The sequence below is a fragment of the Mesocricetus auratus genome, unplaced genomic scaffold (genome assembly GCF_017639785.1).
Source record: "Mesocricetus auratus isolate SY011 unplaced genomic scaffold, BCM_Maur_2.0 Super-Scaffold_100048, whole genome shotgun sequence".
In the NCBI taxonomy this organism is placed as follows: Eukaryota; Metazoa; Chordata; class Mammalia; order Rodentia; family Cricetidae; genus Mesocricetus; species Mesocricetus auratus.
Window position 1 is genome coordinate 2,776,763 of NW_024429225.1, and position 23,419 is coordinate 2,800,181.

General features: G+C 45.3%; 1 protein-coding gene across 2 annotated transcripts in view; it reads right to left on the bottom strand.

Annotated features, from left to right (window-relative positions):
* Positions 1-1,085: 1,085 nt before the first annotated feature.
* Peli2 (pellino E3 ubiquitin protein ligase family member 2) overlaps positions 1,086-23,419 on the bottom strand; it is a 140,107-nt gene continuing 117,773 nt past the window's right edge. For both annotated transcript variants that reach the window (XM_021222780.2, XM_005085736.4), the window contains 4 exons: positions 18,408-18,509; positions 10,117-10,311; positions 9,061-9,249; positions 1,086-5,758 (listed from right to left, as the gene is read on the bottom strand). In XM_021222780.2, the coding sequence (XP_021078439.1) occupies positions 5,192-5,758; positions 9,061-9,249; positions 10,117-10,311; positions 18,408-18,509 (1,053 nt within the window). In that variant the 3' untranslated portion in view covers positions 1,086-5,191. The remainder of the gene's footprint in view (positions 5,759-9,060; positions 9,250-10,116; positions 10,312-18,407; positions 18,510-23,419) is intronic.

The window sequence follows — 23,419 nt, forward strand, 5'->3', positions numbered from 1 at the left end:
GGTCGTGTTCTTGTCAACAAGTTGAAGTTCTTACATAAACTTGATTTAGTGTTCTCATGAGACGTGTGGCCTCATATATTAACTCCTATTTTATGTGTTGGCTTCTTACGACAGTTTCATTTTGTACACCAGGTTTTAATCTTGATGAAACCCGATTTGTTCATTATTCGTTCCTTTTGTTTTTCATGGTGGTAGTATTTAAGAAACCACTGAGTAATTTAAAGACACCAGAGCTTAAGCTTTCTTCTAAGTTCTACAGTTCTGCTCTTTGGCCCACTGAGCTGCTATCATTATTATTGTTGTTGTTGTTGTTGTATACTATCTGAGACAGGGGCCTTAATTTCATCCCTTTGCATGTTTACACCCAGTGGACCCCATCCATTTGTTGAACACACCATTTTCCTCACATTGAGTGAACTCCAGCACACATGCTGAGTAGGATATACCTTACAAGTGTAACTGGCTGTATGACTATAGAGACACATTTCACAATTAGTGACATCTCAAATTTGATAAAAAAAAATAGATCACCTGCCTCCTGTATGGAAGGCTATGTTTGCATTTTTTTTGAAATGAAAAATCTACTTCCCTCAACAACAGCAATAATCCCTTAATATCAATGTGTCTAGAAAAAAAAAACAAAACCCACTACAAATGTAAATATAGTCTTATGATGAACAACTAGCTTAATACTTGAAGGCTTACACACCACCCTGTGCTGTTAAAAAGGAATTAAGGCTACCACAAAAGTAGTAATGCAGTTATAATGATCATGAAGAAAACCCATTAATTCTACAAGCCAGGTTAAATTCTCCTACAGGTTACATTTATTTGACAGTGATAAAATGTCACAAGAGATAGTAATATGAGCACCAATGGAGTTTCTTTAATAAAAAAAATTGGGGAATTTTCAGAACATAGACTTAAGTATGCAGTGTGCAGAGTAAAAAGCAACAACAAACCTGTCTGTTTGGGATTCGTGTGGAAGGTTCAGGAAATGTACAATCAAGTGTGCTTTTCCATCCATGTCCTATCGTATGTCCTGATGAAGCCGGTGCTAACAACAGAGTCCAAGACGACTTACAAACATGGTGAGATTTGTTTAATAGCTTTTGAAGTTTTTTTTCCTCCTGTAAAATGGCTTGTATTTCCACAGGTACAACAGTGAAGAAATAAATTTTTCAATTTGACATGAAATATAAAAGAACAAATTTTACAAATATAGCCATAAAATTTAACTGCTTGTAACACTATACATGGTAAATATGGCCAGCCCCCTAACTTCTAGATTATTTAATACAGAGAAGCAATCTGTGATCTCAGCCTAGAAGACAGAACATCCCTTTCAGCGTGATGATTTTTGTTTAGAAAGTTAAGCTGAACTGGAAAACATATTTGCCTTTCTCTATTGTTCACTAGGGAGTCATGGGGGCAGACACTTGTGAGGACATATTTAAAAAGACAAGACAGAACTTTGTTTTACCTCTTCAGTAATGCTTAGCATCTTCTAAAGACATTCTCCAGTTATCTCATTGGCCTTGGGTCCTAATGCAGTGTCTGGAGCTGTGTCCACCATCATAGCAGGAGCTTCAGACCCTCAGTCCACAAAGGGAGAACCATGGGGTCATGAGATGGGCAGCCAAGGGAACAGAACCACATCTGGCTTGACATCAAGGTCCCGGGGCCTGTGTGTCTGCATTTGTACTGTGAGAGGCACGACTTCCACCTCTTGTGCACATCTAATGTAAAGACCAGTTCTCAAGAAAAGAAGCTGAGTGAAACCACGGAAAAAAACCTTAAGAAGAAAACATGTCCCCTAAACTCCTAAAAGTGTCCAAATATCAACACTGAGCTCCAAATAACAGAGATTGGTAAGCAAAGATAAGAGGCGTTGATGCTGTATGGAGAGTTCCCAACTCTCCTAATACAGCATATGTAATAACTTAAGATGATTTCCCTACTAGTCCTGGGAAACAAATTCTACTACAATCACATTACGCCGGTCCTGGCTTACTTCTGCATTAGGTTCATTGTCTCAATGGAGCCCGTCACGGTTTCCAATGGCTTTCTCCTTTCTCTACATCCTAACCCTGAAAGTCTATAACCAGTTACATCACGTGGCTTCCCTGAGGCACAAAGGTACCAAACCCTATAATTAACTATTGAGGAATGATATAAATATGCTCTCTTTATATTAAAAGATTTCTCATTCTTTCTGGTCACAGAAGTTTGTGTGTGTGGGGGGGGGGAGGGAGTGTGGGGTGCGCGGGGGTGGGGGGATCCAGAAAGCTTAATACTTACTCTGCAGTGTGAACTATAGCCCTTTTTGCAAACAGCTGAACGAAATCAGAGAAATGTTGACAGCTGCAGTGTGCATGGCCCAGCAGCACGATCAATAATAATAAAACACTAGAAAAATACTCAGAGCTCTGTCCCATTCACCCTGATGATTTCTTGTAGTAAGATGACACAAAGAACTGAAAATAAAAAACCTATTGTCTATGGAAGCATGTAACTAGGGATTTACATATGGAAACATATTTGCAAAAGGCAAACTGGTCAGGCTGAGACCAGGGCAAGAGGTTGGTGATTTCTTTATGTACATGTGGGGCGGGGCGGGGTTAGGATTCATTTTTTTTTTCAATGTGATGACAAGCCAAGCATGAAAACAGAAGCAACCTTGGGGAAGTTTCCTTTTCTCAACTCTATCATTCTACATGGATGAACTAGTCCTTTATTCTTAAAAAACGAAATTGCTTTCCAACATGAAAGTCCTTCCGTCAGCACAAGGTTGTCCAAGTCAGCAGGGCTTCCTTTGCAGGGGTGACACCACTGCTAGTCACCTGGCAAGGTAGAAGGAGAGCCTCATGTGGAAACCAAAGGAAGCGCCAAAGCTGGCCTACTGCCACTGGAGAGCGTGCGTTTACACCCAAGTTTCAACTTGCACTTGAGCCATCTGAGTCTGCAATGCTACGGATTTTGAAGGTCGGATGCTCCCTTATTTAGGGGCACGTGCCCTGCGCAGAACTAGTAGACTTATATACCCTTGACACAGGGAAGTCTGGTATCAGTGGAATATACTTGAAAACTAAAAGCTTTTTTTTTCATAGTTGAAATTCAACAACCTCTCTGGGTCTAACACCATTTATAGCAGAAGATAATCCTAGGATATTAAGAATCCTCAAATTATCTCCATGTAACAGGAGGAGGAAGGAGCCCTTTATCCTTCTCTGGAAACCAGTGCTGGAGACTCTGGCTGCATCAGATGGAATCCAATAGGGTTTTCTAGAAAGTGTGCTTGCTTCCTTCCTTCCTTCCTTCCTTCCTTCCTTCCTTTCTATGTAGAACATAGGAAATTAACAGAGGGAAGACTGTTGTTGTTGGATTTCCACATCACAAATAGAATAATTAAAAAAAACACACACACACACAAAATCTCGCTTCCTGCGAAATGGTCTCCATGGGTAGATAAAGCTATTTTAAAACTGACAGGCAAATCCAACATACTTTAGTCAAATTAAACAGCAGCAGCATTAAAGAGTCATTAATATACTTTTTGCTTTTAAGAAAAAGTACTCAAATAGGTTTAATTTGCTGAAAATAGGCCAAATACCTGCAAATAGGCAAAGTATAGAAAAACCGATTCAAGTATGGACATAGTATACCAGACTCACATAAATTATACATTATTTACAAAAGCTAGACCAGGCCGCCCAGATCTGTGGAAGGTCCATTTAAACAGACACTAGGTTAACTGCAGACTTTCTCCCAGGGAATGTAGCTAAACCCAGCAGTTTCTAACATTCCGCGAGCTACAATACTCCTGGCACCAAACACAGAAAATGAGTGTTCAGGAATTATTAATTAACCCAAAATGAAACTAACAGAGAGGGATAGCACAACTCCTATGAAATTCTGGTGTAATTATTTCCAGGTGAATACTCCCTTGCTCTGCAGATGCGCTCAGTGTATCCACTCATCACACTCAAATTTAGTTTGGATTCGCAAACATTTTCAGAGTTAATGGGGCTCCTTAACCTGGAAGGGAAGGTGACAGATGGTGGGAGGCAGTGAACAAAAGTGACCCTCTCATTGTCATCTGTTGCTCTGGGGCTCACAAGATTTAGCTTTCTACAAGTGGATGAGGAAGAGGAGGAGGAGGAGGGAGGAAGCCATACCACGAAGTGCCAACACGTGGCTTTAAAAAGTAAGAGCATATTTTAAATCTCCCTAGGTCGGGATGCAGATGAAGATGCTGTTAGGGTACCCAGGACACGCCCACAGCTGCCACAGCCTCCCTTAGCTCCTGTGAACTGCTGCCTCTGACACCCGCCGCTCATGCATTTCAGAAAGCTGACGGATTTTAAGCAATCAATCAATCAATCAATCAATCAATCAATCAATCAATCAATCATTTTTGACAGGTAAAGTGAGAATGAGAGGCAGCCCATATTAAACAAAAGTAACAGGGCAGACTAAAACTTGTGGGAAAATCTGTTTGACATGCCTTTTGAGTATCTGATGAATTAGTGTGCAAATAAACTCCGCTCATGTTAAAATAAAATAGTATATGGATAGTCTCTTCCACCCAAAGCCAGAAAACTAAATGAGAAGAAGACAAAAAAAAAAGCTGTAGATTTAAAACAGGTGCCTGGCCTATGCCTCCTGTCTGCTGGGTGCTTCTGGAAGGGCCAACAGAGCTGGCCCTTTGGTCCTGGGCCAAATTCTGGCCACTGCCAAGTATTTCCAGCCACTGCACATCTTGCATGCCATTGAACACTGCAGCCTGTGCACTAAGAGACAGCTGTTGAATACATTTCTTTTACATTTGTAAAAAAAAAAAAAAAAAAGAGGATGTCAAATCGTGTCCAAGTTTATAAAGCAAAAAGAAACTCAGTTAAAAACCTGAAGGTAAAAACAAAAGCATGGTAGTTGAAACCCAATTATTACACAAGTATTAAGGTTTAATCAGGCAGACCCCAACGATGCTGCTGCTGTTCCAAGCATGCAAAACACAGTGGTATCTGTCAGCTCCTGCCATGTTTCATAACCAGATTCCCCCCACCCACCCCTTTCCCATCCCAGTCTGCCTCTCCCTTAACAAACCGGCATTACAAAAAGGTAGAATCTAGAGTTAGTGGCAAAACCTTCACAGTAACTTGTTAATAGCGCACAGACGGCTGTCAGGGCGTCAGTCCACTGGGCCTTGGAAAATCAATTTGATGCAGTTCTGATCGCCAACCAGCTGCGTGGCGCAGAAGGGACAAGCGGCGTGAAAGGCGTGCGTCCCGTGAGGCAGTGGGATCTGAGACCAGTACTTGGCAGACTTCTCTGAACACACGTGTCCACAGGGGGTGAAGGCGTGAGTCGGGGGCCCGGCATCAACATAAAACCCCGCCTCACAGCCCAGCCACAGAGGGACGTAGGGGCCCACAGTCCTGCACATGGGGCACTCCCTCTCGTTGGCCTCCGTGTCACTCCGGTGGCCCCAGTTGTGGTAGCCGTGCACATGGCCACAGCTCAGGTATGCCCAGGGCTGCTTCTCCTCCACCACCTCCTTCCGACTGATGCTGGGGAAGGCCAGGGTGTTGAGGCCCACAGGACACTGGGGTCGGGCTGCATTGATCTCCTGCCTGAGAGCTTCGATGTGCTTCTGCGTCGGGGTGTGAAAAAGGCCATCCGCGGTCCTCCAGAGGAGTGTGGCTCCACACAGGTCAATGAGGGAGCCGTCCTGCAGGACATTGGTCTCGCTTTCCACCTGCAACAGGTCCAACAGGTATGCCATTAAAAGCAAGACCCTGCAAACTATGGGGGCAAAGGCACCCCAACGTCCTTTCCTTAGGAAAAACGGAAGACACCGGGCTGACTGAACGTACCTGACCGGACAGGACCATAATGTCCAGGGTGCAGCGCTCAGACCACAAAGCTGGGCCTTGTAAGTTTGATAAGCGCAGCAGTTACTCTAAGAATCTCATACACGTTGTACTTTTATTTAACTTTTTATGTTGTCATACACCCATGCAGCTTATGAGGGGTGAGGAGGCGCTGCCTGAACCATGCTCCTCCCGCAGAGGCAGGGCCTCACCAGAGACAACACTCCAGGCAACCCTTAGCCGCACACGCCTCCATCTGCCTTCCTGTTTTTCCTAGGGCCAGAGGTGGACCTTCATGAGAAGCCTTCGTTTTCCCAGGACGCCTGTCTGCGCCAGGCACCGAGCGCTTGCACAGGTGACCACCAGCTGACCAGCAGCAGGGTTGGGTCTGGTGAGCAGGAGTCAGCCCACCTCTGCTTGTGAAGAGAGCGAGTCGAACAAAATAGAAACACACGCTTCAGGAGCAGGAGGCAGGCGTGCCTGGACTGGGGGAGGTCAACCAAGTACCGAGAGGCTGGTACTGACCCGCAGTGACTGACAGCAGACTCTGGGCGTTTGGCCTGTTATGAGCCTGGCTGTCACTTGCAGCTGGGTGACCTTGGGGTGGTCAGTAGAGCATACTGCCCCATACTCTCCCTTTCTTTGGAATGCAGAAGGTGACTGTGAGGGTTACATTAAAACAGAAGGCATTCTTAGAAGTCTGGCATGCAGTAAACACTGTTGGTTGCTGCCACTTTGATGAAAATAGGTTAGAAAAGAATTTTGAAACAATTTTTCCTCAATGGAGATTTGGAAAAGATGCCAGGAGCCAGGAAGAGGGTGATAAGATCACACACCAGAGAGGTGTCATTACCCTAAGCATGGAGTGAACCCTTGGGAACTGAACAGGCTGCGCGACTCTGGATGCTGTCACAGCACAAGGCATCAGGCCCGGGCTGAGGGGCTGGGGGGCTGGGGGGCTGGGGGCTGGGTGGCTGGGGGCTGGGGGGCTGAGTGGCTGGGGGGCTGGGTGGCTGGGGGCCGGGGGGCTGGGGGGCTGGGTGGGAGGTCTTGGTGCTGAGACAATCAGCGTGCCTCACACCCAGCTCTGGAGCACACGGACTGGAGGGGTGCAGGGCAGCTGCACCACAGCAGAGTATCTGAGATGACAAAGTATTAGACCCAATGGTCCTGAGGTCTGGGTTTGAGGGAGGAAGATGCTCACATTACAGAAACATCTAAGACATGTTACTTTACTGATAGGCCTTGGTTTTAAAATGAGTCTGTCTGGACTGGGGGAGACAGGTCAGTAAGAACGGCACTTGCCTGGCAAGCAGGAAAGAGAGAAAGTCAGACGTGGTGCTGTGCACCTGCCATCTCAGAGACAAGAGGATTCTGGGAATCAGTGGCTAGCTCTCTTAGGTTCCTGGGCAAAGCCCTGTCTAAAACAGGCAGGCTGTGCCGGAGGAGCACCACCAGCGGCTGCCCTGCAGTCTCCATGTGCACCCGTGAACACGTACACACATACTCAGACACACATGCCCACGTACTACTACCACCACCAGAAATCTATGATACACACAGCTGCCTAAGCTATATCACTACAACCAGAGAGGATAAGAAACCCACCTGGTGACATACTGGGACTATCTTGCCATGGGTCACAGGATAGCTTTACTTAATTTTTTTTCTTGCAGGGGATGGAGAATGGGGCCTTGCACAGGCCAGGTAAAAGCTGGATTACTGAGCTGTCTTCCCACCCTTTGGTTTCTGAGACAGGGTCTCACGATGTAGCCCAGTCAGACCCAGAACTCACAATGCGCCTGCCTCTACTCTGGATACTAATTAGAGGCAGGGGCTACTGTGTCCAGCTCAGTATACAGCTTCTAGTCACAAAGGTAGGCCAACACTCAAGTACGAACCCACTCACGCAGACCTGTGGCACAGCGCTGAGTGGAATCTTGACTATGGCCACCTCCTAACTCTGTAATACAGTCAGGGCAGAACTTCACTTTCCTGGCTGCCTGCCTTCCTAGATCGGGGGGCGATTCTGCTTCCTTTACAGGGCCGTGGTGCAGGGATGAGCAGACTCTTGGTAAGGAGCGTGAGTGCAGCGCCTGCAACCCCCGTGCCATCTTCTCCCGAGGCTGTAATGATTAACCACAAGTCAGTTCATCTAGGCCAGTCTTGTGTGAAACTACTGGATGATCAGAAACATTTTTGTCAAGAAACTGTCCTCACAATCCCTTTCCTACTTAAAATTTGAGAAATATATAAGTAAAGCAGACTTGGCCTGACCTTTCTCAGCAAACGTTTTTCCTGTGTATTCAGTAGAGACATCATGGAGACAAGGCAGTCTTACTGTAAGATGAAGGGACCTCGCCTGTCCCTAGGGCGTGTGAAACAGAAATGATGAAGTCTCAGGTGGAGGACAGCCAACTGTTCACCAGGTCCCGAGTCCTTCCTCCATCCTAGAAACGTCTGGTTCTCTGCAGCCCACGGACACACACCCTCTACCCCGGCGTGTTCTGTCTGTGACTCTCTGGGAAATGCCCTTTTATATTATCTAGGAAACGGCCCTCATTCCTTCTTTCTAGCTTCTACGTGACAAAGCAGGAGTGAAAGGTGAGTGTGTCCTCCAGGGCCTGTCCCCCAGGCTACCACAAGGCCAGAAACTCCACTCATGACCAAAAAGGGCGACAGAAGCACCTGTTCAAGGCTTGGCAATGGCATTCGTGGGAAGGCATCAGCATGCCTTCAAGGAGAACTGGTGAGCAATACCTAGAGCCCGATTAATTTCTAAATACAAAACTAAGGGGGGAATGCCAACTTGATTATTTCTTGGCTTTAGAAAATCTAGTTCTTTCTTTAATAATATAAAATTCTCACTCACTGTCTTCCATTACTTAGGATTTTTCTTAGTAAAGTATTAAGGGAAAAGACGAATTAATTTTTCAGTGATAAATATAATAAATGATCTTGGTCTTAAGACAGGATGAAAAGTTAACAAACTTCCACACAGGAATTACCAGCTATAAGGAGGGACAGTCACAGTCCTCCGACTCTGGAGCTTACAGAATGCTGCTTCTGGATCAGAGAATGGCACACTCCACCCCTCACAACAGTTCTGAGCTCCACAGGTGGGCGAGTGATGGCCACCATGAAACGTCTGCACTTCAGCACGTTTCCCAGAGTCGAGTCCACTCACCAGCTTTCCCCTCTGCTGGGCCGACCTGGTCTCTCGTAAGGTGTACACGTCTCCACAGACAGAGATTTCTCGCCAGACTCCAGGCTGGGACTCCTGGGTGAAGCCTCCTCGAGGATGCATCACCAGAACGCCATTGGTGGTGAGCCCGTCCATGTGTCCATCTGGGTTTTTCCATTTTGCTGCCTTTTCCTGGAGAACACCACCACAGACCAGAAAAAGCACACTAGCGGTGACTCCAGAGTCCTTAAAATATGATGGAAAGCTAGCCAGGCAGTGGTGGCGCACGTCTGTAACCCCAGCACTCAGGAGACAGAGGCAGGTGATTTGTGAGTTCAAGGCCAGCCTGGTCTACATAGCTACTTTAAGGACATCCAGGACTACATAGAGAAATCTTATCTTGAACTCCACGCCAACCACCCCTGAAAAGGACACTATATTTTTATTATCCTTTAGGTCACAGTGGACAATTTTCCCTCTGTAGCAATATTCGGAATCAAAAGGTATTTGTATTAAGATAGGGTTTGTCTATCAAGATACCTATGAGGGCTGGGCTTTTGTTTTCTATAACCATGTACCACATCCAGTATGGAATACAGCAAACACTCAACTTTCAACGAACACATCACTAACAATTTCCTCCAAGCTCCCAATGCCTACATTTGGCCATTTGCTTTTCCCTTTGAAATAAACCTCTCAAATCACCATAGATGCATTATAATGTTAACACGCACTCTTTAAAATAATTATTGCATACATTATAATTGATACAACAACAACAGAGTAATCTGCAGAGTTTTTTTCTTTTTATTGAGACAGGGTCTCTTCAGTGCTGGCTGCCCTTGAACTTATAACCGTCGGCTTCCCCCTCCTTAGTACACATGACCTGGCTTCACGTTATCCTCAGTTTCTACCACTGCCTTCTCAGGTTATCCTTCTGTAAACTGAAACTCCAAACGTCTAACTACAGCCTCCACACAAAGCAACCTCCTCCCAAGTTAAACAACAATCATAGTAGTGGGTAGGATTTTGAAACCAGAATATTTCCATAGTACTTACTCCAAGAAATATGTTTTTGGAAGAGTCGAATCCAGCTGCGAATATGCGTGCCGTGTACGGCTCGCTCCTGTCACACACAATCCTGCAGGCAAACCTAGAGATGGTGCTCTGTGTGATCTGAGCGTCATCGTTCTGGCCGCCAGAAATGGTGTCCGTAACCACGAAGTCGATAGGGCTTTCTGTTGATCTGCCCACCTGAATAAACCAAACACTCTCGTGACTCACGTGAAGAGCATCAGGCTCCACGCCATGTTCACAGGACCAGAGTCCAGAAACATCAACTTCATTATCTTCGCTTAGTCGAGTGTGGGCCCTTTCTGTCTGCCTCAGAGAAATTACAGTATACAACCATCAGATCTCTTTAAAATCTGTTTCATTTTATCATGGTCCCACAACAGTTAATGAGACCTTACCCCACCCCCACACTGTGCACGCATGCACCGCAAGTCCACACACATGTAGAGGCCAGAAGACAGCCTTAGACGTCATCTTTAAAGATACTGTCTACCTCCTTTGAGACAGTCCCTCACTGGCCTGGAGCTCACCAGGATTCAGTGAGCCTCCTGTTTCCTCCACCTCAGCACTGAAATTATTAGCACACACCACTACCCCTGGAGATAGTGTGTGTGTGTGTGTGTGTGTGTGTGTGTGTGTGTGTGTGTGTGTGTGTGTGTGTGTTAATTTAGGTCCTCACGCTTGAGAGGCAAGAAGTTTACCAATTGAGCTATCTCTCTAGTCTGAGATGGGCATATAAAAATGCACAATACTGCAGATATAACAGTATATAGCAGAATGCTAGATCTTATTCATTTTAACTGCACCTTTATGACTGTTAGTCCACCAATTTTAAATATTACAAGAAAGCTCAGTTTTCTATTCTGGGTGAATGATGTTAGACCCTCTCTCCTCTCCTCTCTCTTCCCTCTCCTCTCTCCCTCCCTCCCCCCCCTCTCTCTCTCTCTGTCCAGTTGGAGATACTACTTCTACAGCAAACCATTCTTTGTTTTCTATTTCTGGAGAAAGTGAACTTTTGAAGAAACAAAGGAACTCCTGGCTTGCTGGACTCCCTAAGCACTGAGCAAACAAAGCCCTTACATGGGACAGCAGGAAAACACCAGCTGCCACTGCTCAGAGAACCTGAGAACAGTCCATCCAAAGCCTGAAATGTGAGTGAAGGAAATATTTAAGAAGCTAGTCTTAGCACCGCACGTCTGGATTACAAAGAAACCTCCCTGTGGAAGTCTAAAAGCTGCTACCAATATTATAGTGGCTTCCTTTCCATGATGAGATTTCAAAGCTGCCAGGAGACTGTATTTCACTCTGACTGCAGAGTTTTTACAACTTTTCCTGTTTAGTAGATTCCACTAAACAGGCCCTGCTTCCTTCCTGCAAACTAGAAGACACAGTTGCTTATGAATAAGAAAATCCTCGGGATGGGATATTAAACATTTGCATACTGATGCTCCCTATGTGTTTGCCTAGAAGGCAGTGACAAACATGCCTTCAATCAAAACCATTTACATGACGGTGAAGAGTTCCTTATTAAATACGCCACTAATGCCCTCGCCTGAAAACAGACACCGGTTCCTTCAGAAGCTGCCAGGGGGAGGAACACACGGGCCCTGACACGGATGCACAGAAGGACATGGAAATCAGTTTCCAAGGTGTTTTATTCTGATTGTGAATTCTGTCTGAAAAGATAAGCAATGGGAAATACACGAGTCTTTATAAAATTCAAAGTGAAATGACGAGACCTCACACCATGCAGCTCTGCATGCTTCCCAGCAGGGCCTCCCATTTCCTTCCCACACACGGGTCTCGAGTCTCCTGCATGCTCCCATGCAGACTACCCCGCAAAGCCAACAGTCACCACGTCTATTTGCTCGTCTTTTACTGGCTCTTAATGCCTTGCTCTAATGAAATGCGCCTGGGATAAGCACAGTTCCTGGCCTCACTGAAGCTCATCAACCTCAGCAGATGTACAGTGCTTAGCTGCATGCATCTCAGTCTCAGAAAACATGTAACTTGCTTAAAATACAACATAGGAATCTAAATTAAGAGAACATAAACCATATCGTATACTTCATTGTTCTAGAGTTGTGCAACCTCCCTTCTGTCGGATCCCTTTTCAAGATGGATGTGTAGCTTAGCTCTACTGACGAAGTCATGATTTTAACTTGAAATTACTTAGTAATAAATTTAAAAGTCTTATATATGCACAGCTCAAAATGAAAATGGACAAAAGCACAGAATGCAAGCACATCTCCTTTCCTTTTAAAAATGTGTATTTTCCATGTTATTTGAGATGTTCATACATGTATGCAATATGCTTTGATCACACCCATTCCCTATTCCTCATTCCACCCTCCTGGACTCCTCTCCAAACCCCCCTCTCAACATCCTGTTATTTTTTCCCCTTTAAACCTGAGTCCAGGTAGCGCTGCCCACACGTGCCCTGGTGTAGGGCACGGTCCACCTTCTGGCATCCACAACCTCAAAGCAATCGCACTTCTCCCTTCCCCCACAGCCATCATCTGGCAGCTGCTCCTCAGCAAGGTGGGGCCTTGTCAGCGCCTCCCCCAACCACGCTGGCTTGACTAGCTTGACCTTGTCAGCCCCTCCCCCAACCACGCTGGCATGACTAGCTTGACCTTGTGATGACCTTGTGGAGCTTTCATTCGTATTGAAAAAAAAGCCGCAGATGCTGCAGATATTTAGTAAATATAGAAACATAAAAAGGAGAAAACAAGGCTTCTTCAACCCAGCATCATTCCTCACCCTGAACTTTTATTCCAAAAGATGTCTAGGAGCGAGATGCATGTGAGAAGCCCGTATTTCCCTGCTCACATCACAAAACCTGAATGAAGCCTGTGTCCCATGCCCATGAGTCTTTAAGAAAGGCAGGACGGCACACACGGTTGTAAGCTAAAAGCGAGCGCTCTTCTGAGATGCCAGGCAAGTGACCTGCCACCGGGGCCCACTTCCCAGCCCCGCCCCTTCATGCCAACCGGGGCCCACTTCCCAGCCCCGCCCCTTCATGCCCACCACAATCACTTCCCAGCCCCGCCCCTACATGCCCACAGCAATCACTTCCCTCTAGGACTGCTACACAGTGACTTTACACTAAATTCAGGTCTCGCAATCGAACTGAAATCGACTTTAAGACCCGAAATCTTATTCCAAGTGGAACACCTTGTTAGGATCAATTCTTTTAAGCCGTGCTCTTATCTGGCCGACCTCATACGACTCATCACTTCACCCCCACGACTCATCACTTCACCCCCACTGGCATCCAACCTCTGGAGTGATAGTAACATTTCCCCTTTAAGACACGGCCTCCTACTTGCCAGCCAGGAAAAACGAGCCCCTTTCTTACTCAGGACCCGGCTGGTGTGGGGACCTGCAGCCTGTCCTCTCTTCTGCTGGATCCGCTCCACATTCTCTTACAGGCAGTCGGGTAGACAGGCTGAGCTGCCTCTACATTTCATCTGACAGTTAAGTGGTACACAAGCCAAGATGCTTCTAAATTCATCTGCTATTCATGGAGTGCTGGCATTCAGCGGAGAGCTGCAGTGAGAACTTCGCTCGCCCGCCGTACTTGGAATTTTATATATAATCGAAGTTCATCTGTTGAATGCCAGGGGCGCCCAAGCGGCACGGAGGCCTTTCTCGAGCCTCCTTTCCCTCCGCTACGACATCCTCGCTCTCCTCTATCGCACAGAGCCTGGCTCACTTCCTCCAGTGTTTCGCAACCCCACGGTTATCCACACAGGTTAAGGCTGATAATGGCCCTTTCTTTGCCAGTAATTCCATGGCAGAATTTTTCGACAGATGGCACATCAAACCTACTATGGGAATCCCTTACAACACTCAGGGACAAGCAGTTATAGAAAGAAACCATCAGTGTCTTAAAGAACAACTTTTAAAACAAAAAGGGGGAATCAACCCCCATTTACAACCAGGAATGGCTTTATTTACTATTAACATTTTGAGTTTTTCTAAGGGGGCAACTGAATCTAAGCTCCAAAAGCATTGGGGTCACCAAACCCCAGGTTAAGGTCAAATGGAAAGACCCTCTGACACCCCAGTGGAGGGCCCAGACCCGTTAAGTACAATGGGAAGAGGACTTGAATGTGCCTTCCCCATGGGGATGCAGAGCACATCTGGCTTCCGGCCAGAAATCTAAAATTCCTGCCTGCTCCCACAATGCAGGAGGATGACCAAGAACAGGTTGACCAACAAGAAAAGGAAGTGACAATGGTGGCCAAGGCTCATCTTCTGAAATAACAAGGCCGGACCCTTGAGAAGCCCTTGTGTTCTTTAAAAATTACAGATGATGTCCTGCTTCCTGACCGCTCTGACACTCTTACTGATGCTGACTGCTCCAGTGACCACCCAGCAGAACCCTCATCATTCCCAAAAGTTGACATGGATGGCGACTGATGTTGCCAATGGAGATGTCCTCAACAGCACCATGAATGAGGCAGTCCCCCAGACCTGATGGCCCACGCTCTACTTTGACCTCTGTGACCTGGCCTGAGGATCCTGGGATGTGGGAGACCGAACTTCTCTTCATCAAGGACGGTCCGAATGTGGAGGGTTGTGGGGGTGCTAACTGTCCCAAGTATCAGACCCCCAAAATTCCTGGGCTGCTCACATGTTCCCAATAGGGCATCCTTAAGGGACACTGACTTCTACATATGCCCAGGGAGCAATCAAACAGCAACGGACATATCCAAATGTGGTGGGGTGGACACCTTCTACTGTGTATAACGGAGGTGTGAGAAACCGGGGACAGACTCCTGGATAAGTCCGTCTCCACCCTCTTGGGTTCCTTTGTAGTAATAACCTTAATTTGTGTCTTTGGGCCTTGCCTTCTCAATAGGCTGGTCAGACTAATCAGAACCAAGACTCAAGAGACCCAACTGATGACCCCTCGCGTACACTGTGATAGGCTCAGCCTTGAGGACATCTCCCTTTTGAGTGAACCTTAACAAAAGGTGCTCTAAGAGGAGAATCTCTGTGGAGGTGCCAAGAGGCACACGAGCCAGTCAAAGATGGCGCTGAGGGGAAGTCAGACGGGCGAGTCCTGAGTTGTTTACAAAAAAGATGATTGCTTGCCTAGATCAAACCAGATGAGGTCACTGCATGAACAGCTCCTGTTCACTAGGTAAAGCATAGGGCGCCTAGGCATAAGATAGGCTGACCTTTAGGACCATTGGCTGGCTGTCATCTCCCCTGTGGTTTTTTGCTTTAAAAGATGCTTGCTGTGGGTCAGTGAAGTTCCTGCTTGACTAGACTCCCTGCAGCGTCTGATTGTCTCCGGGATTCTGGGGACCAGGCAAGCAGTGCACTTACCCTTCCTGGGACCCAGCTCAGCCTTCCGTGGTTGGGCTAAGACCCTGCAAGATAATCTCGGCAAATCTCCTTCACTAGCCAAAAGTGCTGACTCTTCTCGAAGTTCCAAGGTAGCACATCCAATCCACCCTATGCCTAGTGAGCATCTCTGGTGGGACATGATCCCAACAGAACTTAGACCCTCCAGCCCCTCTCTGGAGGGCAATGGCTGCCACACAATTTGTTCAATCTAAAAATAAACCCAAGAACTGTCCTTAAGTCTCCACTTTGCTCCTTGTCCACATGGTCCCTCTGTATAATCTTGCCATGGTAGCTTCCAAGCACCCTTCAAGTCCTTCCATCTTCCCCTTCGAGGCTCAGTTATCATCATCGTTTACAGGGACTCTTTATCTAGCACCTTCTTCGCAGGTAATAGCTTCTTACTCCACTCATCTGTTTATCTCTCCTCACTTCCTTCCTGACTGCCCCTGTCCCAGTCTTGGGGCTCCGGTACTCTGCCGATGGGAGGTCTATCTGCCTCCGTGGTCTTGAACTACTATGCTCTCTACCCCTGTAACTAGCTGAGAATCTGGCACAGCAGATGCACTATATACATGCGTGTGCATATTTATATATATATATATACACACACATATGATATAAAGATATGGATATATGATATAAAGATGATGAAGGAAGGATTCTAATGGTGGCCAACTCTGTTAGCACACACAAACACACACATGCATGCATAGACACAAACACACACAAGTACAAGACAATTTCCAAAACTAGTAACTTAAAATGTAGGTATTATTAATGTTTTCCTTTAACTACGGTGATGCTAATTAAGTGCGGTCTCGACTCTAGTCAAGTCATGCCATGCTCGGAGAGCACTTGGGACTTTGTCCCACCTAAGGAGCACTGCAAGGCACGTGCCTCTTCCTTGGATTCCCTCTCTTGCTGAGAGCTTCTTTGGTCCCTTCTTTTTCTTATTTTTTTAAAGATTTATTTATTTACTTCATGCATATGAGTGCTCTATCGCATGCATGTCTGCACACCAGAAGAGGGCATCAGATCCCACTAGAGATGGTTGTGAGCCACCATGTGGTTGCTGAGAATTGAACTCAGGTCCTCTGGAAGGGCGGCCAGTGCTCTTAACTGCTGAGCCATCTCTCCAGCCCCTGAGGATTAGCATGTTTTAACTTGAGCAATTTATACAATGATAACTTTAAAAAATCCTTGAACATTTAATCATTTAGAATTTTATAGTGTTAGTTCTGAGACAGTTTTCTTCTTTGGCCTGCCACTTACAGCAATTTTGATCTTAATTTTTAATCACATAGCTAGAAAGATAATTAAATACTTCTCCAAAAATGTTGAGGACAGTTTAGAGAAAGAAGATAGTTCTGATGTAGGCTGGCTCTTCTGCTAGTCGGAGCCATTGGAAGATCATGTACACTGTGAGTCTTTCTGGTCTACCCACTCACTCTACTCCTGCTGACGTGTGTACTTACCGCTAGTTTTTTGTTAGGAAATATAGCTTCATAGCATGTACCATTGTGAAGTCATGCTTCATATTCCCTAACTATTTATTTATAGACTAGTGGTTATATGGCCTACGTTTACGTTTAGCTACTAGTTTAGGCATAAACAAATAAATGGTTTACGTCACTGGTGCTGCTGAAATGCTGCCCTGCGGAGATGCTGATCTGACTCAGAGCTGTTCAGAGGCCATTTCCACACAAGGTGCTTGGTGCTGTGTTTCCAGTTAACAACACTAAGGAGTACCCTGCCATGAGCTGTTCCGCATTTAACAACTGTAAAGGCAGGGATTGCCATCTGTGGCTCCCTTTCTGTCACCTGCCCCTGGCTTGCTCTTGGCCTTGCTCTTGCTCCTTCTGTGACGTCTGGGGAGATGATTAATGCAGGACAGGGATCAACCTTCAGCATCTGGGTTTGCTGTCTCAAGTCCTCACTTTACCTTTCCTGCTTCTGACACTCATAAAGAAGCTACACCGTGAAACACAAATCCTGCTGCTTCATCTGCTAACTAAGTCTTCCCATCAACGCATGAAATCGGCTCAGCTTTGCGGCAGGACCTGATTCTCCATCCTGCACTCACTCTGCCCACGGTTTCCCTCCCCATACACAAGTGGAGGGCTCACCTCTGCCTTCTGTCTTTACGAGTCCACATCAAAACTCTCCGTTTCGTAAGTGCTGAATCTTGCATGCATTTTCTAATCCTTTTCTTCAGCTTCATTAATATTCTTCTTTCTTTTGCTTTTGTTTGGTTTATTTCTAGACTCTGTAATATGCCATCAACTCTTCCTACCCTCATCCTACACCTTCTTAAGGTCAGAAGAGCTTTTTGAGATAAGCATTTAGTCATTTAACTATCACTCTTTACTGTTTGAAGATTTAATTCTGAAAGTACTTCAGCTTTACATTTTCTAGAAGAGAGTAAGGTGTTGGCCACATCACATGAATTTTTCATACACTGCTCCAATTATTTATGGAAACCTCTAATATTTTCATGTCTTCTCTGACTTGTGTTATTTAAAAACTTTTCTATTACTTTTGTTTTACAAGAGAATGGCTTTATCTTATTTTTGCCTATTGTTAATACCAATTTTTATTGCATTAAGGTTGATGAGGAAAAATGAATCTGAAGGAGAGTGGGGGTGAGCCTGTGGGAGGGCTTAGAGGGAGGAAAGAAAGGGAAGGGAGAAATGCTGCAATTAAAATACAATCTCAAAAACAAGCAAGCACAGAATCAGGATTATCTGAGGATATGCTGTGGGATTTCCTTTTCCCCTTTCGAATTGAAGTCACCTTTCTCGCATCTTTCTCCTGGGCATGGCTGAAGGCACCGTGGCGGATGTTCTGGCCGCACGCCAGGGCACACAAGCAAAGGGAAATGGATTAGGTCCCGTTAGAAAAGGAAGCATTACCTGAAACATGTCCGTGTCTTTATCATGTGTGTACTCCACCACCACCGTCTGGCTCCTTGACAAAGTGTAGGATATGCTGTGCTGACCTTTGCAGCTGATAGCCTAAGAGTGAGAGAAGGGAAAAACAACAAAACCTCAGTTAAATTCCATCCTAGCGACTGGCCACAATTCTGTTCCAGTCCACGGTCACTTTTATATCAGGAAAACTGAGCATAAGCCAACATCGTCCCAATGGTCAGAGCTGGCCCCATGCTAAAAGACAGAATCTGGGGAAGCTTTGTCACATACTCTATACAGGTATAAGAAACATCAGTCTATTTGCAACACTTGATTTAATTACATTGTCAGAAAAATATATACATACACTCTCTTGCCAAACTGAAGTGATAGAACTTTTAGACATCGTGACTTCTTTAAAAATTTAAAATTTCCTTCACACAGTGGGTAATTAATAGCATTTTGACACATTGCTTCCTCTATTACAGAGATTATAAGCGCACTTAAAAAAAGTCATTGAAAACACTATTTATATCCTGCAAAGACATCTACATGACAATATATTGTTCTAACCCATGCCAGCAATATCTACACAGGGTTCTGCGTCTCAGTTATGTGTTGTATAAGCAATTGCTGGGCTCACACATTTTCTATCTTAAACAACACGACAGCAGGATTAGGTGGCGCATTACTGAAATTCCTGTGCTTGAGAGACGGAGGCAGGATTGTGAGTCTCAAGTCAGTCTGGACAAGAGCAAGAGCCTATCTCTAAAATAAGGCCAACCTATTTGTAGTCTTCCTTCCTTCCTTCCTTCCTTCCTTCCTTCCTTCCTTCCTTCCTTCCTTCCTTCCTTTCCTTTCCTCCCTTCCTTCCTCAGTTAATAAAGCAATACTCCTTTTCAAATAATCTAGGAATAGTAAGAAAAAATATTGCTAATATTTTCTTCATCATCACGGTATGTTTGGACACATCTCAAATTGTAATTACATGCTTTTAGTATTTCTAAATTAATAAGGAAATCGATTTACATTATACTCCAGATTATTTCAGTTACATGTTCTGTAATAATTTAAATGTATCTTCATTCTACTTTTATATTAAGTATAATAAATAAAACTTTAATAGGCCTCTCTATTAACCATTCCTGGAAGGAAGGCACTGTCTAGGAGCACGAAAACCTTCTGAAGTGACCAGACACACACAGCATGTTTATTCCAAAGACTCTGAGCATCTTTGCATAACTAGCAACTGCTCAGAGAAGAAAGCAGCAGAGAATTCAGTCACAATAAGCCTGGTGAACCTACAGATACTTAATAACTTCAACTGAGGAACTCCACGATTGATCTCTTATAACACCAGCAGCGGAGCTCTTTAATATGGCCAGAAATCTCAAAAACACTTCTTATTTAACGCCACCAACTGCCTTCTAAATCTTCACTGGTCTGAGTCAGCTAAGCTCTATCTTAATATGAACAATATTCTATTTAAATCAAAATTGCTTCACTAGTTTGGAAGACTTGTTTAGCCAGACTGCTAGAGAACGCCCTCCCATAACAAACACTTGTGGGTGTGGAAGTGCACTTGCACGAGGAGGTCAGAGGTCAGTATCTCAGGTGTCTTCCTCTCTCGAATTCCGCCTTATTTTTGAGACAGGGTCTCTCACTGAATCTGGAGCTTGCTTTTCAGCTAGCGCTGGGGGACACACCCGGCCTGCTCCCCACAGCTGGGGTTACAGACGCACACCTCTGTGTTTTTACATAACGCCAGTGACTCAAACTTAGGTCCTTATGGTTATGTGACTAACATTTTTACAAATATGGTGCCGTCATCCAAGCCCCAAATATATTCCTTCTCCAGACTTCCTAAACTCAGTAAGAGAATTTTTAGACTAATTAATTAAAAATTTATTTCACGTGCCAGGAAAAATATTTTGTTGTATTATTTTTCTTAGGCTACAAAGATTATAATCATAGAAAAAGCTGTTGAAAAAAAAACCTGTGAATGTACCATATGGATTTGTACGTAGTAATATAATGTTTTAACCAATGACAGTCATTGCTGGTATGCCTTTAAGTCAAATCTAAAAGGAACTGTCACCACTTTAAGCAGGGGCACACTAATCAACTTATGCTCACTTCCTAGTCTGTATGTTACACCACCACACTGTACACTGTGAAAACACAGAAGTTTTGTTTTCAGTAAATCTGCAAAACCAAGTTACAAATTCAAGTCAGTGGTTCTCAACCTGTGTGTGGGTCACAACTTCATAACAGTAGCAAAATACAGTTATAAAGTAGCAATGAAATAATTTAATGGTGGGGGGGGTCACCACAACATGAGGGTTGTAGCATTAGGAAGACTGAGAACCACTGCACTAAATGGATATATTTGTCTTTATAGTTAGTGAAGAAAAAACAACTCAAAAACCCTTTAACATTATAAAACTACTCATCAGGGAGGTGTTCTTTAAAAATATGTTGTGTCTAACATTAATTCTAACAGGACCTTCCTGGCTGCACATGGGATACCTACGGTTGGTTTACTTGTGTGAAGAGGTAACAAGTGGCACACAGAAAACCTCTGAAAAAGGGTTATAATTCTGTATGACGGTCCCTTCACAGGCATTTTCCCACATTCCCAGCATAAACCCCAGCGTGTCTGGGACAGGAACTTGTGAGGAAGTGTCTCACTTTCCCTCCACTTTAAGATTACACACACTGCCCGTGCTCCCTAGTTTTAACATTCTCCCGGTGTGCGGGAACTGGCCCTGGGGAGACTGCTCATGCTGGTGCCGGCTTAGCCCCATGCGGGTGCCCTGCGGTCACCTCCAAACCACCCAGGGATGCGCCAGAAGCAGCCACTGTGCAGCTGCCAGGCTGAGTCCAACTGTCCTAAGAAATTTAACTCAACAGTATTCTTGTGTCCAAACTATAAGCCTACATGAGAAATACAAATCACTAGCATTAGTTTTTGTTGTCCTAGTTTGCCACTCTGTTGCTGCAAACACCATGACCAAAAAGGACTTGGGAGAAAATGGTTTATTGGAGCTTATACTCTGAGGGAAGGCAGGCAGGAATTCAAGGCAGGAACCCAGGGCAGGAACCACACAGGAAGAAGGCTTTTCTGGCTGATGCATAGTTAGCTTTCTCACACAGTCCGGGCCCATCTGCATAGGGATGGTGTGGTGCCGCCCACAGTGGGCTGGGCCCTCTCACGCCAATCACCAGTCAAAATCTTTCACAGACGCGGTTACAAGCCAATGTTACACAGGCCGTTCTTCAACCAGGGGTCCCTATTCCCAGGTGACTTCAGATTTCTATGAAGTTGACAACAAAAGCTGACCAGCACAGGTTCTTATAGGGACACACGACCTCCCACAGAAACTGCCATGGTAGAGGAGACACATCCAAGGCCTATAACAAGGCGGGGGACAGATGATTTGAGGGTTTGAGTGCCCTGCCCGGGACACTGAATACCACCCAAGTCACAAAATTTTTACCATTTTAACCAAGATGGGCTCTTTATGCCGCCAAACAGTAATGGACAGGCTTAGGAAGGAAAATTGTAATACATTAAGAAAACATGTTTTCTCCATCTTTTTGACTCAGCAATTCATAGTTGAGGCCTATGATTGGAGGTTCTGGATTTGGGGAAGATGAGAGAGCGATTCTGCCTAAGTTCCAAGAAGACAGCCAGTGCTGAGTGGGCTCTCAGGATGCCACCTCAAAGCAGGACTGATCTCATTTCCGGCTCCAAGGCTAGCACAGCATTCCATGATGCAGGAATGAGCAAGAGAAGACACACGATGATGTTCAGATGCTCCTTCCTCGGCCCTCCTCTAGCTGTCTCTTTACTGATGAAAGTGCTCTGATAGTGACCAATAGCGCTACTTTACAGACTGTCTCCAGTCAATAAAAGCTACTTTATTCTCAGTGTGGACTAAAGTCTGTGATTAGCCAATCGTGTCCTCACAAACGACAGAGTCTACTCCATGCACCTAAGGAAGTGAAGCCTGACTTTACACAGCCCCAGGGGCCCACGCAGGCCCACTGTGAGCCAGACATTGCTTTCTTTCTTGTGCTGTGTGACCTCTGTGACAGACTCAGCTTGGGCAGCCTCTGCTATTAAGGGTGAGAACAGTTAAGGCATGTCCTGCTTCAACTTTCAACTAAGAACCTGATGTCAGGGAGTTAGTTCTTCAAGTCTGTAGGCTCAAAACCAGTCACAGCTCCAACTTCTCCTTTTATAAACCTAGGCATAAATGTGTCACATTAGTGACAGTTAAGTGTGTGTGTGTGTGTGTGTGTGTGTGTGTGTGTGTGTGTGTGTACACATTGAGTATCTGACTTTCAAATGCAAGGAAGCGGAATTCATTTTCTTCAAAATGAAACCAAATTTGTCTGTAACTACAGATCTTTTGGAACCAAATGACTCAAAACTTTAATACTGCCTTTTTCTAGATGCCTCAGATGCCAATTATTACAGAGCTGCAGGGACCCATGGCAGCGTGACTAATACACAATTCAGAGCTTCTGGGAGCTTGCCCTGCCCAGCCTTCTCTCTGCATGCACGCATTTGGGCCTGTCTCTGTCTCCTGGAAGAGAGACCAGCAGACCTGATGTGGCTACATGCTGAAGGACCCTCTCCCTCCTGACTCCAGCATTCTCAGGCCTGCTCTGAGGGCACTGCCTTGGGTATCCAAGGCAACGCAGCACATCAACCTGGGAAGAAGAGGACCGAAGATACCAATGGAACCCGGGAAGGAAGGGCTTCGAGGCTGGATAAGCTCATGCCATGGGATGTTTCCCATACTCTGTACCCTGGGGTGAGGCCAGCACCTTCCCCCTAGCTATTAGATGGGTAATTTTGCGATATGACCTAATACTCTACTCTAGGAGCCAACCTATCCTGTTCTCAAAGATGGCTAACACTGCATTCTCTCTGGCTTTAAATACATGTTCGATATTGACTGTATTAATTAGAGATAATCCTAGTATGACAAACACGTTTTTCT